This window comes from Heloderma suspectum, chromosome 5, assembly GCF_057233095.1.
Source record: "Heloderma suspectum isolate Gila_16-S chromosome 5, 16-S_ref, whole genome shotgun sequence".
Lineage (NCBI taxonomy): Eukaryota > Metazoa > Chordata > Lepidosauria > Squamata > Helodermatidae > Heloderma > Heloderma suspectum.
In genome coordinates, this window is record NC_139462.1 from 46,730,930 (window position 1) to 46,744,497 (window position 13,568).

A 13,568-nucleotide genomic window follows, 5' to 3' on the forward strand; every position below is an offset into this window, starting at 1 on the left:
CATTACATACACAAGCCTTTTTTTCCTTTCCCCTTCTGCTGCATACACAACAAGGAGATCAGAAGGATCTGCTGCTGTTTTAACTAACAGCACTTTGTCATTTCATATGAACTCACAACTGTGGTTAGTTTTAACTATGGTTTATCCAAATAAGCTAGGATCAGAAACGATGATTTGGTCATGGCTTGTCCGGACAAACCACTGTTTAAATTAACAGTACTTTTCCCCCTCAAAACTGGCAGCAGAATAAGCAGTGGTGGCATATGTGTGGAAATTCATGGGGCAGGACAACCGGAGCACTCACAGGAGAGAAGGAGGTGGGTTGTCCACATGTGCACTAAACTATGGTCTAGCATTACATATATCTGTACCACTCTTCTATGTAAGAAAAGCATGAAACCTGTGTGACACGTGACAATTGCGGACGAATGTATTTTGCTTTATTTGAAGGTGCTGGGAAGCTGCACTTGGCCAGACATTCTCTTTCCTTTGCAGAAAGGCTGTTGTAAACCCAGAGCATTCTGCGGCTATTTGCACTGTGGCATCTGTCCTGTAAAGCCAGTCTACAAATTGTGACTACAATGCGGAGGCCACTCAAAATTACTCCGTGTGGTGCCTGCTCCTGCGCAATGGCTCACTGTGCAGTTGGACTAATTTGCTCCGCACCAGGAGAAACCTTTCTTTTTGGACATCTGCATGGCTATGGACAAAATAGTCCAACTGTGTGCTGAGCCACTGTGTTCCAGCAGCGTATCTTTGGCTAACAGCTTCCATGTGGAGAGCGTTAAAGCAACCTTCACATTATGCCATGGTACATACGAAGATGGTTGAGACAAACCATTAATCCATCTAGTTTGGTCTACTGACCAGTAGCAGCTCTCCATGATTTCAGACAGGGGTTGTTCCCAGCCCTACCTGGAGATGCCAGGGATCGAATCTGCATGAAACGCACAAGCTCTGCCACTGAGCTATGGCCAGCTCTGGTAACTGAGAATACCAGGCAGCATGCTACTCCTGGTTTTCGTTTGCTGCTCCTCCATGAAGGCTTCTTGTCGGTAGGAAGACTGGTACCAAAAATATAAGGGAGCATCTGCTGGCTCTCAAGCAAACGCCCGGCAATACAGGCCTCATGTTTATGGACATGGCTTTACTAGGGGAGAAACAGAGCCCAATCCATCCAATCTTTTTGGATGTTTACACTAGATTCGACAAATTGCCAAAAAAACTGCATAGTGAGCCATTGAATTCCAGCAGGTTACTGTCAGATAAACAGACTTGTGTAAGCACTCTAAAATGCCTGTTTATTTCAATGGGAAAGTTAAGCACATGTTTGCCCATTGAAATAAATGGGACCTTAATGCACTTAACTTGACTATATTGTATAACAGTTCCAAGTTCAAGCTATGGCACCAGCATTTTAAAAGAGTATCAGGTAACTGGGCTGGGAAAGACTTTTGTCTTCGATCTTAGATAGCCACTTCCAGTTAGCATACAGTAGTGGGCTAGATAGACTAGAAGTCTGGCTCCATTTATAGGTATATTTCAGATTTATCTTTTTCATTTTAAATGTCCACATAGCAAAATCAGGGTATGGAGGGATAAATATCTGATTAAGTGTGCAAAATAGTCCCTAATAAAATATTATGCCATATTCAACTGCAAATCTCTGAATGTTCACAGAGATCCGAACACTAATGTACAAATAACCTACTACAACTCAGTAACATCATTTTCATAATTATAATCTTGGAAGTATTCCAAAGGATAAAGAGACATGATTCACAATCAGACTAAACAAAAAATTTCTTGGATGATTGAAAAGTAAACAGTAAATGTGATTTACAAAAACAAAAAAGACACAGAGAGTCAAAACATAATGAAGTAACTGTACTGTATTCCATACGCTAAGCCTACACACTCACTCCATTCTAACACCTTTCACGTTTGATGACAAATTGCTTGGGGAATTATACAGAAATAAATGTTGGAGCAGCTATGCTTGTATAAGAAAATAATCACAAAGAACTCCAGAACAGAATTCAAAACAACCAATTAGCAAAGGACTCCACCCTTCCAGCACTCTTCTAAAAGAAGGGAAAATTTATAAACCCCCAGGATGTGTCCTTACACAGCTAGAAACCCAGATGCTGAAAGCTCTAGGATAGATGCCAAAATTAACTGGGCCTCAGTTTTAAACTTTAGTGAGAAACTCTTTTTTTCCCCAAGCTCGTATAAGAAAACAGAAAGAGAAGGAGAGAAATATTGAATACTGTACTTATTTGTGGTTTCCTTATTCCATTTAAGCATTTGCTCTTTACCATTCACTTGAAATGGGTGTGTGTGTGTGTGTGCAAGAGAATATCTTGCTGACATATGAAAATGGCACCCCATGTCAAGTTCTCTTCCATAACGTGAAGGAATAGCCACCCTCTAACATGATGTCATCGCTTTGGGAGTTTCTCTGCTTCCACTACTGGAAGCTAATTACATGGAATCAGGGGCAGGGAAACTTGAAATGTGATGGAATCACATCATTGAGTGACTGTTCCTATAGGTTAGCTATATTAACTACTTGTTATTTTAGGATGCAATCCTATATCCACTGCTTGAGAGTAAGCCTACTTGAACTCAATGGACTTACAGTATTTCTGTGTAGACATGCATTGGGTGGCCCTGTTTATTTGTAAAATGCTTTACTGCTACATGGGCTCCCACCGCCCCCCGGATTTTGCTCTCATTCCCTAATTAGTAGAGCGTCCTGTGTCTATCCTAGCCCTAACCTGTGTGTCTTTGTGAATGTGTGACTGGGTTCACAAGCAGGGTGGCTTGTTTTTCATGAAGAAGCCACCCTGACATGCATGGCTTATTCTTGGGGTTGTTTAACCCATGATGGAGTGGCATGTCATCGTCCGAACCCAGCTGAGCCAAGGCATCATGAGTTGCAGCCATGAGATATAGAGCTGCGTGGCAAGAATGGCAACAAATCCTGCCACTGTTTCTTCAATACGCTAATACCCAAACAGCGTTTGGGAGGGGCTGTCGCCCATTTGTCCACCAAAATTTGCACAAATGGGGCCTGAATTAAGAAAAAAAAACGGCCCTTAAAATTTGTGTAAATGGGGCCATAATATTTCTTTATTATTACTTTTTCAGTCCCAGGAATTTGCGTGACTGTATTAGTTAGTTAGTGATATAGATATATAGTTCACAATTGCGCTTTCAAATATATACATAGCCTTGCCTTGTCAATGCCTTTGTATGTTTTAGCTGTCAAGGGCAGCAAAGTACAATATGAAACTTGCAAGGAAATTGACAAGACAAGACTGCGTATAGGCTAATTTGAGTGCCGTTGGCAGTGACAGGTCAGGAAAAGGGAACCAGAACGCCCACTTAGCAAGGTGATCCCCAGGGTTTTAAGTGCTGAGCTAACACTTGTGGGTTCCCTGCTTCCATTTCACACTTCCCTGAATGTCCAGCAAGTCCTTTTAAGAGAGATCTGTGCTCCCCACCCACTTTTCACGGGTGGAGGAGCGGAAGAATCTGCCCTCATATTCCCACCCTTGAGGTTGTAGGTGTTTCTATGGCCACTGGGGTGTGAATCCACATAATCCTAAGGGATTACTCTTCCCATTCTGCAGATGCAATCCTATAGGCGGGTAAAATTAAATATTAAGGAAGCAATCCTATAGCCCCTAGACATTGACTGAGGGGCTACAGGATAGTGGGGATTTCCCCATCCAAGGTCGGAGACAGTGCTCTGACCTTGGAAGGGGAAAATGAGATCCTGCCCCCTCACAGCCGGTGTGAAAGAACTGCGCTAGCTGGCCTCTAAGGTCGGAAAACTGACCTTGGAGATGGGGGGGAAAGGGGCATTCTGGTGAGTGGGTGAGTGGGAAGGGGAGGAGACCTGAGAGGTCTCTCCTGAGCCTCTTCCAGCCTCTTTCAAGCTCTCCTGAGCCTCTTCCAGCCTCTTTCAAAAAAGCCCATCTAGTGAAAAATCCAACAATCAATTGGTGAACAGGAAGGTAAGATGGCCTCACCGCTCCGCCCACCCTGCTGGCTTCAGCCCAGCAGGGGACTGGCTACACGGAAGGCTCTAAGTTCAGAGGCTTCCGTCTCACAAAGGCACAACCCATAGGACTGTGCCCTAAAAATACATTAAGGCTGAAACACTGTACATACCTACCTGGGACCTGAACTCAGTGGGACTTACTTCAGAGTAAAGATCATAGGGTGGCCCTGTAAAATGTTTTTCTTTTGCCTAAGGGAAAGGGGGATTTTGCTTACTGTGCAGGAGGTGTGAATCATTTGCAAAATGAGGAGAATATGTCCATCACAAAATAATACTTTTAAAAAACAAACCACAGAAGAAAACAGAAGTGACAGTGCAGGAGAAGAAAGTGGGAGGAATTAGATGGTACCTAACATGAAGTGTGGAATGGGGAAATAAAGCCAGAAAGGTTGTTTAGGTTTCACCAGTTTCACATTAGTAATTTATTTTGACTCATAGAACAGTTGCAGAATCTGACATTCCAGGTTGTGAAATAATGGTTGCTGAGTGTTTCTGGATTGCAAAATGAAAGCTGACAGGAATTTTAACTTACCCGAGGCTGGTGCTGTGGCTTTCTGCTAATGCCGTATGAGGGTAATGTTATTCGAGGTTCAGGGTACGGGTGAAGTAATCTATAGTTCCCACAACTAAGACAAGGAGGAATGAATAACTGAGGTGGGAATCCATGTCTTTCTGTAAGGGCTTGGGCCTATACAAAAATCAAAATCAAATTAATAATACAAACAATCCCCAAGCAACCCAGAGTTCCTGGGTTCAATGTCACAATAACAACCTAGGAATGGGACATTCCAGTGTTGTTGATTGAAAGTGGAAGCAATGAGCTCATTCCTGCTCAGCTACAGCAATTCCTGGGTTAAACAATCCCTGTTACATGCAAGCACAGTCACTGTGGGGCACTGAACTCCTGCCCTCTGATGCTAGAAATCCCATGGACTCTTCACTCTGGATTTGGAAGTATCACCAATAGGGATGTACGAAAGTCACTTACCTTTTAGCGAAATTGATTCGAGGTGGGGGGGGAGGCGCTCCGTCCCTCCCCCCCGAAATTCTGGCCAGCCGGCTCCGCTCCGCAGGGATTCTGCGGAGCCGCTGGCCGGCTCCGCCAGCAGCCAGACATCCGGCCGCTGGCTAGCAGGGACGCAAATGGCGGCGGCCAAGCTGCCGCCGTTTGCGTCCCTGCAGCCAGCCGTGATAGGCTATGTAAATGTTTATGTAGCCTATCACGGCTGATTTAAAAGAAAAAACAACAACACGCATACGCAAATGGCGGCGCCCATGGGCGCCGCCATTTGCGTTCCTTATTTTGGCACGTCTTAGTCTACGAAAACATTTATGTAGACTAAGACGGCAAAAATAAGGGGAACGCAAATAGCGTAGACGCTACGCTATTTGCATTCCCCTTATTTTCGCCGTCTTAGTCTACGCAAATGTTTACGTAGACTAAGACGTGCCAAAATAAGGAACGCAAATGGCGGCTCCCATGGGCGCCGCCATTTGCATACGCGCGTGTTTTTTTTTCTTTTAAATCAGCCGTGATAGGCTATGTAAACATTTACGTAGCCTATCACGGTGTTTTTTTAAAAATCTAGCCATGATAGGCTACGTAAATCTTTACGTGGCCTATCACGTTTTTTTGTTTTGTTTTTTAACGAAATGGCGGCGGTGGCAGCCGGTCAGAAGACCGGCCGCCGGAGCCGCCACCACCAGGAAGATCCGCCCAAGGTAAGTCCTGTCCCAGGGGGGCGGGGGGGGGCAGACCGTTCCGCCACCGATTTCGGGGGGCCGAATGTGCTGGCATTCGGCCTCCCCGAGATTCGTGGCGAAATTCTCTGACATCCCTAATTCACCAGGCATTGACCACACAACAGCCATTTTCCTTTTCCTTTCTTCTCTTTTTTTTGCATTCTGGTGCAGGATTGCAATGTTTCATGGTGGACTTGCACCAAAATCCAGTCCCTTTGCTGTCGCACGGGCAGCTGTTGGCACAACTCTGCACTGGCCTTGTATAATTTTCTTAGAGTTAAGCTGAAATGGCTCCCTAATAGTGCCAACCCATTTACAGGGTGTGAAGATGATAGGGTCATTTGGGGGATTTCCAGTGCAGGGCAAAACTTAACACCAGCATGACAGTGCTTGTAAGGACTCCTAGTGGCTGGCAGCTACCATTTTGTTACTCCCATGATTCCCTAGAGCAGCCTTATCGAAGGATCTTCTCCGAGGGCCCCTGGCAAGTGAGATCTAGTGGGTGGCTGCTAAGGAGAGTGCCTTTTCAGTGGTAGCACCCCAGTTATGGAACGCTATTCCCGCTAAGAGAGGCTCACCTGGTGCTTACTCTGTATTATTTTTGGTGTCAGCTAAAGACTGTTTTATTATCTCAGACTTTTTTAGAGGTCTGCTGGTGCTTTTATAGACTCTGTGGTTCGGGCTTTTTAAAGTGTTAAGACTTTTGATTTTACCATTTTATTTCTGCTTCTGTTTTATATTGTATTTTTCGTGTGTGTGTGTGTGCATGCATGTGTTTGTGGATGGATAGATAGATAGATAGATAGATCTATAGATAGATAGATAGATAGATAGATAGATAGATCTATAGATAGATAGATAGATAGATAGATAGATAGATAGATAGATAGATAGATAGATAGATTATAGTTATGGGGCAGCATAGAAATATGGCTTGGTACCAGGCTACCTGAAAGACCACCTTCTCCCATACAAGCCTGCCCAGTCCTTAAGATCTTCAGAGCAGCCCTTCTTTTGAGGCATGTTTGGTGGTGATGCAAGAAAGAGCCTTTTCAGTGGTAGCTCCCAGACTGTGGAAGTCCCTCCCGAGGAAGGCTAGGTTTTCTCCCTCTGTGCTGTCCTTCTGCTGGCAAGCAAAGGCCGCTTTATTCAAAAAGGCCTTTGGCCTGTATGAGGGTTTGTTGGTTTGGCTGCTGTTTTTATTCCATAATTGTTATGTTTTTATTGTATTTTAATGTGTTTTATTGTTTTACTCTATTTTAAATTGTATTTGTAAGCCACCTTGAGTGCCATTTTTTGGTAGAAAGGCGGGGCACAAATCAATCAAATAAATAAATAATTTTGGTAAATAAATAATAAATATATTAAATAAGCAAATGATTAATTTAAAAAGCAAAAGAAATTTAACTGGGTTGTAATGGACACGAACTGAGTAAAATCTGAGTTAGTGTTGACCTGCTACAAGAAGTAAAAATCAAGTAAGACTCATACCTGTTGCTTTACTTGCTTCTCGAGTAGTTCCTTTTCATTCTGGCAGCATTTAATCTGTGAGTGTGGGGGGGAAACGTCACTCTCATAAAACAAGCTTATAGACTGATTGCCTTGCAGTGATAAAGAACCAAGCCGTGCAAATATGGCGGAATAATTAACACTGCACCATATGCTTCAGTTTCTAAAATGATAGCACTGGATTATCTTCTGTGCCTATTCAAAAGATAGACATGGTTTCTAAAAAGAGCCTTACAGGCCTGCCTTCACAATAGTTGCCACATTTATTTTTTATTTATGTATTTATTTTATTTAAAATTATTTTTAGGCTACCTTTAAAGGTAATGTCAGAGGGTGGCTATCAGCATGCACATGATCTACAGCTTTGGACTTCTTTACGTATGTCAGAATGGCTTCTGACTGTACCAGGCAGAGAGGCATGCATCCAGTTGTGTAAAAGGACAATAGCATGCATATTGTCAGGAAGTTAAAAGTAGTGAGGGAAGAATTGCACAGTTGCTGAAATCAGGCTCTCGTATGCCCTCTAGTGGTAGCTTGGTTGGATTAGTTGGTTATAAATCCATCTGATGGGATTGTTTGTGCTCCAAATTCAACAACTCTGATGAGAGGAATTGTTTGGATCATTCCAACAGAGCTACTTCCCTTGCTTCTTAAATCTAAAGCCCCCACTCATGACAAGGCTTATCTTTACTCACATTTCAGTTAACAGTTTGACGTCACTAGATCAGCCTTCCCCAACCTAGCGCCCTCCAGATGTGTCAGACTACAAATCTCATCATACCCGAGTCAACATGGCTCATACAGTCCAATACATCTGAAGAGCACCAAGCTGGGGAATTGAAAAGGAGGTTGGTTAGGTTAGCCTGAACATTTGGTGAAAATCTTCCTAAACTTTAAGGAACTTTAAACTTTAGCGAGGCAATAGCATCAGCTGCCTTGGGAGACCATAGGGCCACCTTTATCAGTGATTTTCAGGAAAGAGGTGAAGAGGCATCTGTCAGGGGTGCTTTAGGAACAGGGTATCCTGTGTTAGCTCACAGAATTGGACTCAATGGCCAATAAGCCTGTTATCGTTCTATGGCCCCATATATAGTTTCCTTGAATCATTTGTATAAGGAGTGTCATCTGGACCTCCAGTTACCTCACCCTTCCTTCCCTCAAGAAATCTTGACTGAAATAAGCTTTGAAGGAGACACAAAGAGCGAAGTGGACAGGTGTATTCTGATCTTTCTTTTTACTCTTCCTGCAGAGAAGTTTGGCCAGAAGAAAGTCCAAAACAAAGCTGTGTCAAGTAGCACAGGTTACTGTATTTAGGCATCACTTAGATAATTCGCTACCAGATCATTCACTAGATGGACCCTTGGTCTGATCTAGCATGACTCTTCTTATGCTCTTATTCTTATAACAGTTAAGCATGTTAAAGCATATCATTGATCTCAATAACCGTAGTTAATTCATGTTCCCCTTTTACAGATGGGCACTAAGGCTGCAAAAAGTGGCATGCTTACTAAACCGTTGACAGATCCTGACACAGACCAGACATGGAGACATGTATATCATAGCAATCTCATGGTAAGGCAATGTTGACAGAGTAACTGGCATAAGCCCTCTTTAAGAATACCAGAGCCTAACCTGATAAAGAGCTACAACTCTATTGATGGAATCATGGCTGAACTAGGATTTGTATTCAGGCTTCCAAATTCAGGTCTGTCACTGTTGACTGTCACCTACAGCTTTTAGGACTGCAATCGGAATAAGACCCACTGAAACCATGGGTTTTATTTCTGAATAAATGTGCATAGGACTGTGTAGTAAATCTACTAGATTAACAATGTTATTCCTTTCATGTTTACTCAAAGTAAGCCCCATTGTATGCACTGGGATTTACTCCCAGTAAAGCATATTTAAGATTGCTGGGTTAGTTGCTGAAATAAGTCCAAATAGGCCAAATATATTTTCTAATAAAAATATTACTTTGCCTCATTCCTTTGGAATAATACGGAATCCACAAAGAAGAGCTTTAATGCTCTTTACAAAATATTTGAAGAGCCACTGCGTCAGTCGCAAGTCATCCTATTTTCTCATTGGGTGTGGGGGGGAATCAAATTATTCCTCATTCCACCAACAACATTTAATGAGCTTCCGTTGTGCATTAAAAACATTGTTGTTCAGGCAGGCATTTGGGGTGGGTTAGGGTATTTTAGAAAATGTTTTTATTGTAGAATTTTATTGTTTTAAACTGTTTTTATTGTATGTTGTACATCGCCCAGAGTGGCTGGGTGACCAGCTAGATGGGCGATTAATAAATTTAATAATAAATAAATAATAAAATAAAAAACAACATTACTTCAGAATGATTTCATCCCAGGTGGTGCCCTTATATGCATTCCTGTGTCAATTAATGGAAGCCAGAAAGTCTTGAGTTGCATGAAAAGTGAGAAAGTAAGAATAAGAATAAAATGCACATGTTTTGGCAATAGTACCTTTGTTTGGACACATACCTGGGAATTTAGTTTGTCCAACTGGGACCGTGATCTCTCATTAATTCTCTGCAGCGCTTCTTTCTCAGCATTAAGTCTTTCTCTGTCAGATCTTTCCTTTTTAAAGTCTTCTTCATAAATTTGAACCTACAATTAGCATTATTTAGTGTTTATACCATAGAGGCACATGTATTTTCCAAACTTTAATTAATAGGAGACACAAAATAGACGAAGTAATCTATTTCAAAGGTGAGTTCACATGAAAAATGCTTTATAGGGAAATCTCACCACAAGGTATGACATTTCTGTAATTAGTTCACAATTATTTCTTCCAACAACCTCAATCAACTCACTCTGGTGGAACGGAAATGCAATCACCAAAAGACATTTTTAATTTTCAGAGGAAGGATCTAATATGACTGTATCTTTTTCAATCTTTTTTAAACATTGTATTTTTCCTGAAAGATTCTTAAATCTTTCAGGATTTAAGAATCAATAATCACAGAATTACAGAGGTTTCTGGCTTCATGATGACATTTTCTAGTTAAAACCCTCTTTATAGTGTGCATGTTTGCATGTTTACTCAAAAGTAAGTTCTACTGAGTTCAATGGGCTTACTCCCAGGTAGGTGTGTATAGGATTACAGCCTTAGTTACATTTATTGAACAAAATGGGAAGGTAACTAATTCTCAGCCATTCAGAGAGAACAAGGTTACTTTCCAGTACAAAGAGTTTTAGCCATTTCAGGTAGTCACGATTAGAAATTACGATTAGCAATTCAAAAGCATATAATCCATTAATAAGCAATACTTGAAGTGTAATACTTCAAGAATGCAGTTCAACCCATCTGGTACAATTTATATACCATTTATGTCAATAGCAAATCTTTAATTTTAATAATTCAGGACTATACCAGCTGTCTGGCATATCAAGAGTCAGTAAGGTTTTTACTTAAAAAACAAAACACTACACACACACACACAACACATCTTTAAATCACTTTTCATAGTGCCTTTCCAAACAAGTACACAAACTTCAAAAGTGCATCATATAATGGGATTCTATAAAAATGATTCAGAGCACAGTCCTGTGCCTGACAGATGGAGGTCTCCGAGATCGGAGCTCCCTGTCTACCCTATGCCCTCCCAGTAAAAGCCAGGCAGTGTAGAAGAACTACAGAGGTGATTTTCACGTCCCATTCCTCTTTAAAAAAAATCCAGGTAGACAGGCCTCTAAGCTCCTGCATATCATGACCTCTCCTCTCCCTCCCTGCCCACAGGAACTCCCCCTTTCCTCCCTCCCCAAAGTCTTCCAAGGTCGCTGTTGGTGCTTTCCATGGTGGCTCTGAGGGGTGGGGGCAGGGAGATGGCCTGAGCTCAGAATTCCACCCCCCCAGGTTGTGTGAGTGTCTATAGCCTGGGGGGTGGTGTTTCCAACATATCCTATGGTCCCTGGGATGCTCTCCCAGGGACCACAGGATTGCTTTATCACATTACACACTCACTTCCTATTTACCCACTATGTTTATCTGTATTAGTGTAGGTGCCTGCCAACTTTGGAACTGCCCAGGAGGAGTGGGTCAGAAGGATCCAGCCTCTGCTCCTTCATTCTCCTGCCTACACACTTTATTACAGCAACTGCTCTGCTTATGCCAAGAAGTGGGTAGGGTGTCCACACATCGCCAAAAAAGAGGAAATGCATCACCCCAAAAGAAGACACCAGTTTGCATAATACTGGCATATGCATATGTATAGGTGCAAATTTAGAAATAATCGATAATTTAAACAGATACACAATAGAACTCTCCATAGGGGGCGAAGACTGACTAAGGCTCTTGTTTGAAGGTAAGGACAACCCATTGGTTAAAAAAATATAGGGTTGTCATTACATGAAAACCAGGTCTGTGTGATCTTTGCACCTCCTCAGTTTGCTTCAAAGTTTCTGCTCTCTCTCCTTAAGGTTCTTTGACTTTAAACCAGACTTGGATGGGACACCTTCAAATAGAGGACTGTCCTTTGCCAGCTCTCCCAAAGGGAGAACTGTCCTCTGTAAAGTAGGGCACCTGGCCACCCTAGAAATGGGCTAGGTGTATATGTCTGCTCATGGAGAAGGGGAGTAGTTTGCCAAAATGAGTGGATCCATTCCTGAAGAATGAATCCAGCTTGTCACTAATCATGGTAGGCTGAGTGCTTGAAGGGAAGGAAGAATGGACAGCCATGAGTTAGGTATCTCCATTGGTTCTAGTACTTGCAACTCCCTCCTCCCATTTCAGTTTTTGAGATAGTTAGGAGCTGAGCATGGAGGAAATGAGTGAGGCACGCAAGTAAGAACCAACCAACCCCTCCCCCACACACACACACTACTTGCCCTCTTCCTCCAGTCTCTTTCCCTCCCTGCTCATGCCCTGTTCATGTACTCTTTCCCTTCCCACTGAGGTCTCCTCCCCAAAAACAATTGAGATGGATGCCCAGGAACATAAGTGAGGAAAGGATATTCTCCTTGCACTCCCATCATGGTTTCCCTACCAATGACGGATCACTGAATCATGCTAGTGAGAAGGCAATTATCCCCCCTGATCATGTTAGCTATCAAGGAGGGTGCAGCGCAGGCTTGGAGGACCTTCCCTTGACCCACTTGCATTGCAGTAACGGCAACTGCAGCTTGGAGAAAGGGGCTTGCTCACCTCTCCACCTGACATCTGCTGCTACCAGGTCCAACTCCAAACATCTGCATAGCACCACTATTGGCTGCATATGGCCAAGATAGTTTGAACATTTATATATAGTAGTAGTCATCACTCCATATATTAGTAAAGTATGAACCAACAGGTAGAAGGAGAGGGTAGGAGTGGTTCTTTTAACAGTGACAAAATCACAGGAAATTTGCATGATTTTTTAAAAGCCTTAAACCTCCTCCAAATTCCACAATCTGGATCAGCCCTAATATTGCTTGTGAATGTTAAGAGTGGAGAGTAATGTGCAAGTGTGAACCCTCAGTCAACTGAGGGTTCACACTTGCAACAAAGTCAAGTCTGTTGCTTGCTTCCCTTCAGCCTTGGGCCTAAAGTGGGGGTGAAAATTGGCCCCAGAGGACAAGTTCTCTCAGGCCCACAAATTGTCTCCCATCAGAAGATACCTTTAAGCCATGAGGATGCCCCTTACACAGTGTTGTAGAGGAACCAGGACTCACGGGGTTGAAATTCCAGGTCCTTTTGATTAGCAGGGAAGCTGATACTGTCTGCCACCCATCCTCAAGTGTCCTTGTTCCATCTGAGCATAGCTGCAATCCTCACAGCAGCTGAGGGAAAAATGGATTTTCCCAGCAACCATGGGCTTTTCTACAGAAGGCATCTATTGTGAGCTTGTCATTCTCTACTCACAGTTGTTTATGGATTCTTTAGACAATGACGTGACCCTCCAGGTTGATTTCTGTGTCTGACCAGCACTTTCCACAAGTGTTTTTTAGAGCAGGGAAAATGCAGCATTTAATTGTGAAAGTGAAAGAAGACACAATTCCTTCTTGTGTACTTTTGCTATTTTGCTATACCACAGTGCCACCTAGAGGTTATGTAGCAGAAAAGCAGGAAAGAAAACTGTCCTTGTGTAGTGCTAGGATCTCAATTCTGTGATGAAACCGAAAGTAGATACAGTGGATTAACGGCTGATTAATGGCCTCGTGCAGCTATCCCCATTATAATGAAAAATATTTTGGAGTGGCTTGCTCTTGAATGGGCAATTAAGTCCCACTAACTTTACAAAAGACCA

At 42.6% G+C, this 13,568-nt stretch overlaps 1 protein-coding gene across 1 annotated transcript in view; it reads right to left on the reverse strand.

Annotated features, from left to right (window-relative positions):
- TNIP3 (TNFAIP3 interacting protein 3) overlaps window positions 1–13,568 on the reverse strand; it is a 106,950-nt gene that overhangs the window by 21,474 nt on the left and 71,908 nt on the right. Inside the window, exons 10-12 of the mRNA XM_084855941.1 lie at window positions 9,826–9,951; window positions 7,307–7,360; window positions 4,605–4,760 (exon numbers count right to left, since the gene is read on the reverse strand). Of these exons, the coding sequence (XP_084712067.1) occupies window positions 4,605–4,760; window positions 7,307–7,360; window positions 9,826–9,951 (336 nt within the window). The remainder of the gene's footprint in view (window positions 1–4,604; window positions 4,761–7,306; window positions 7,361–9,825; window positions 9,952–13,568) is intronic.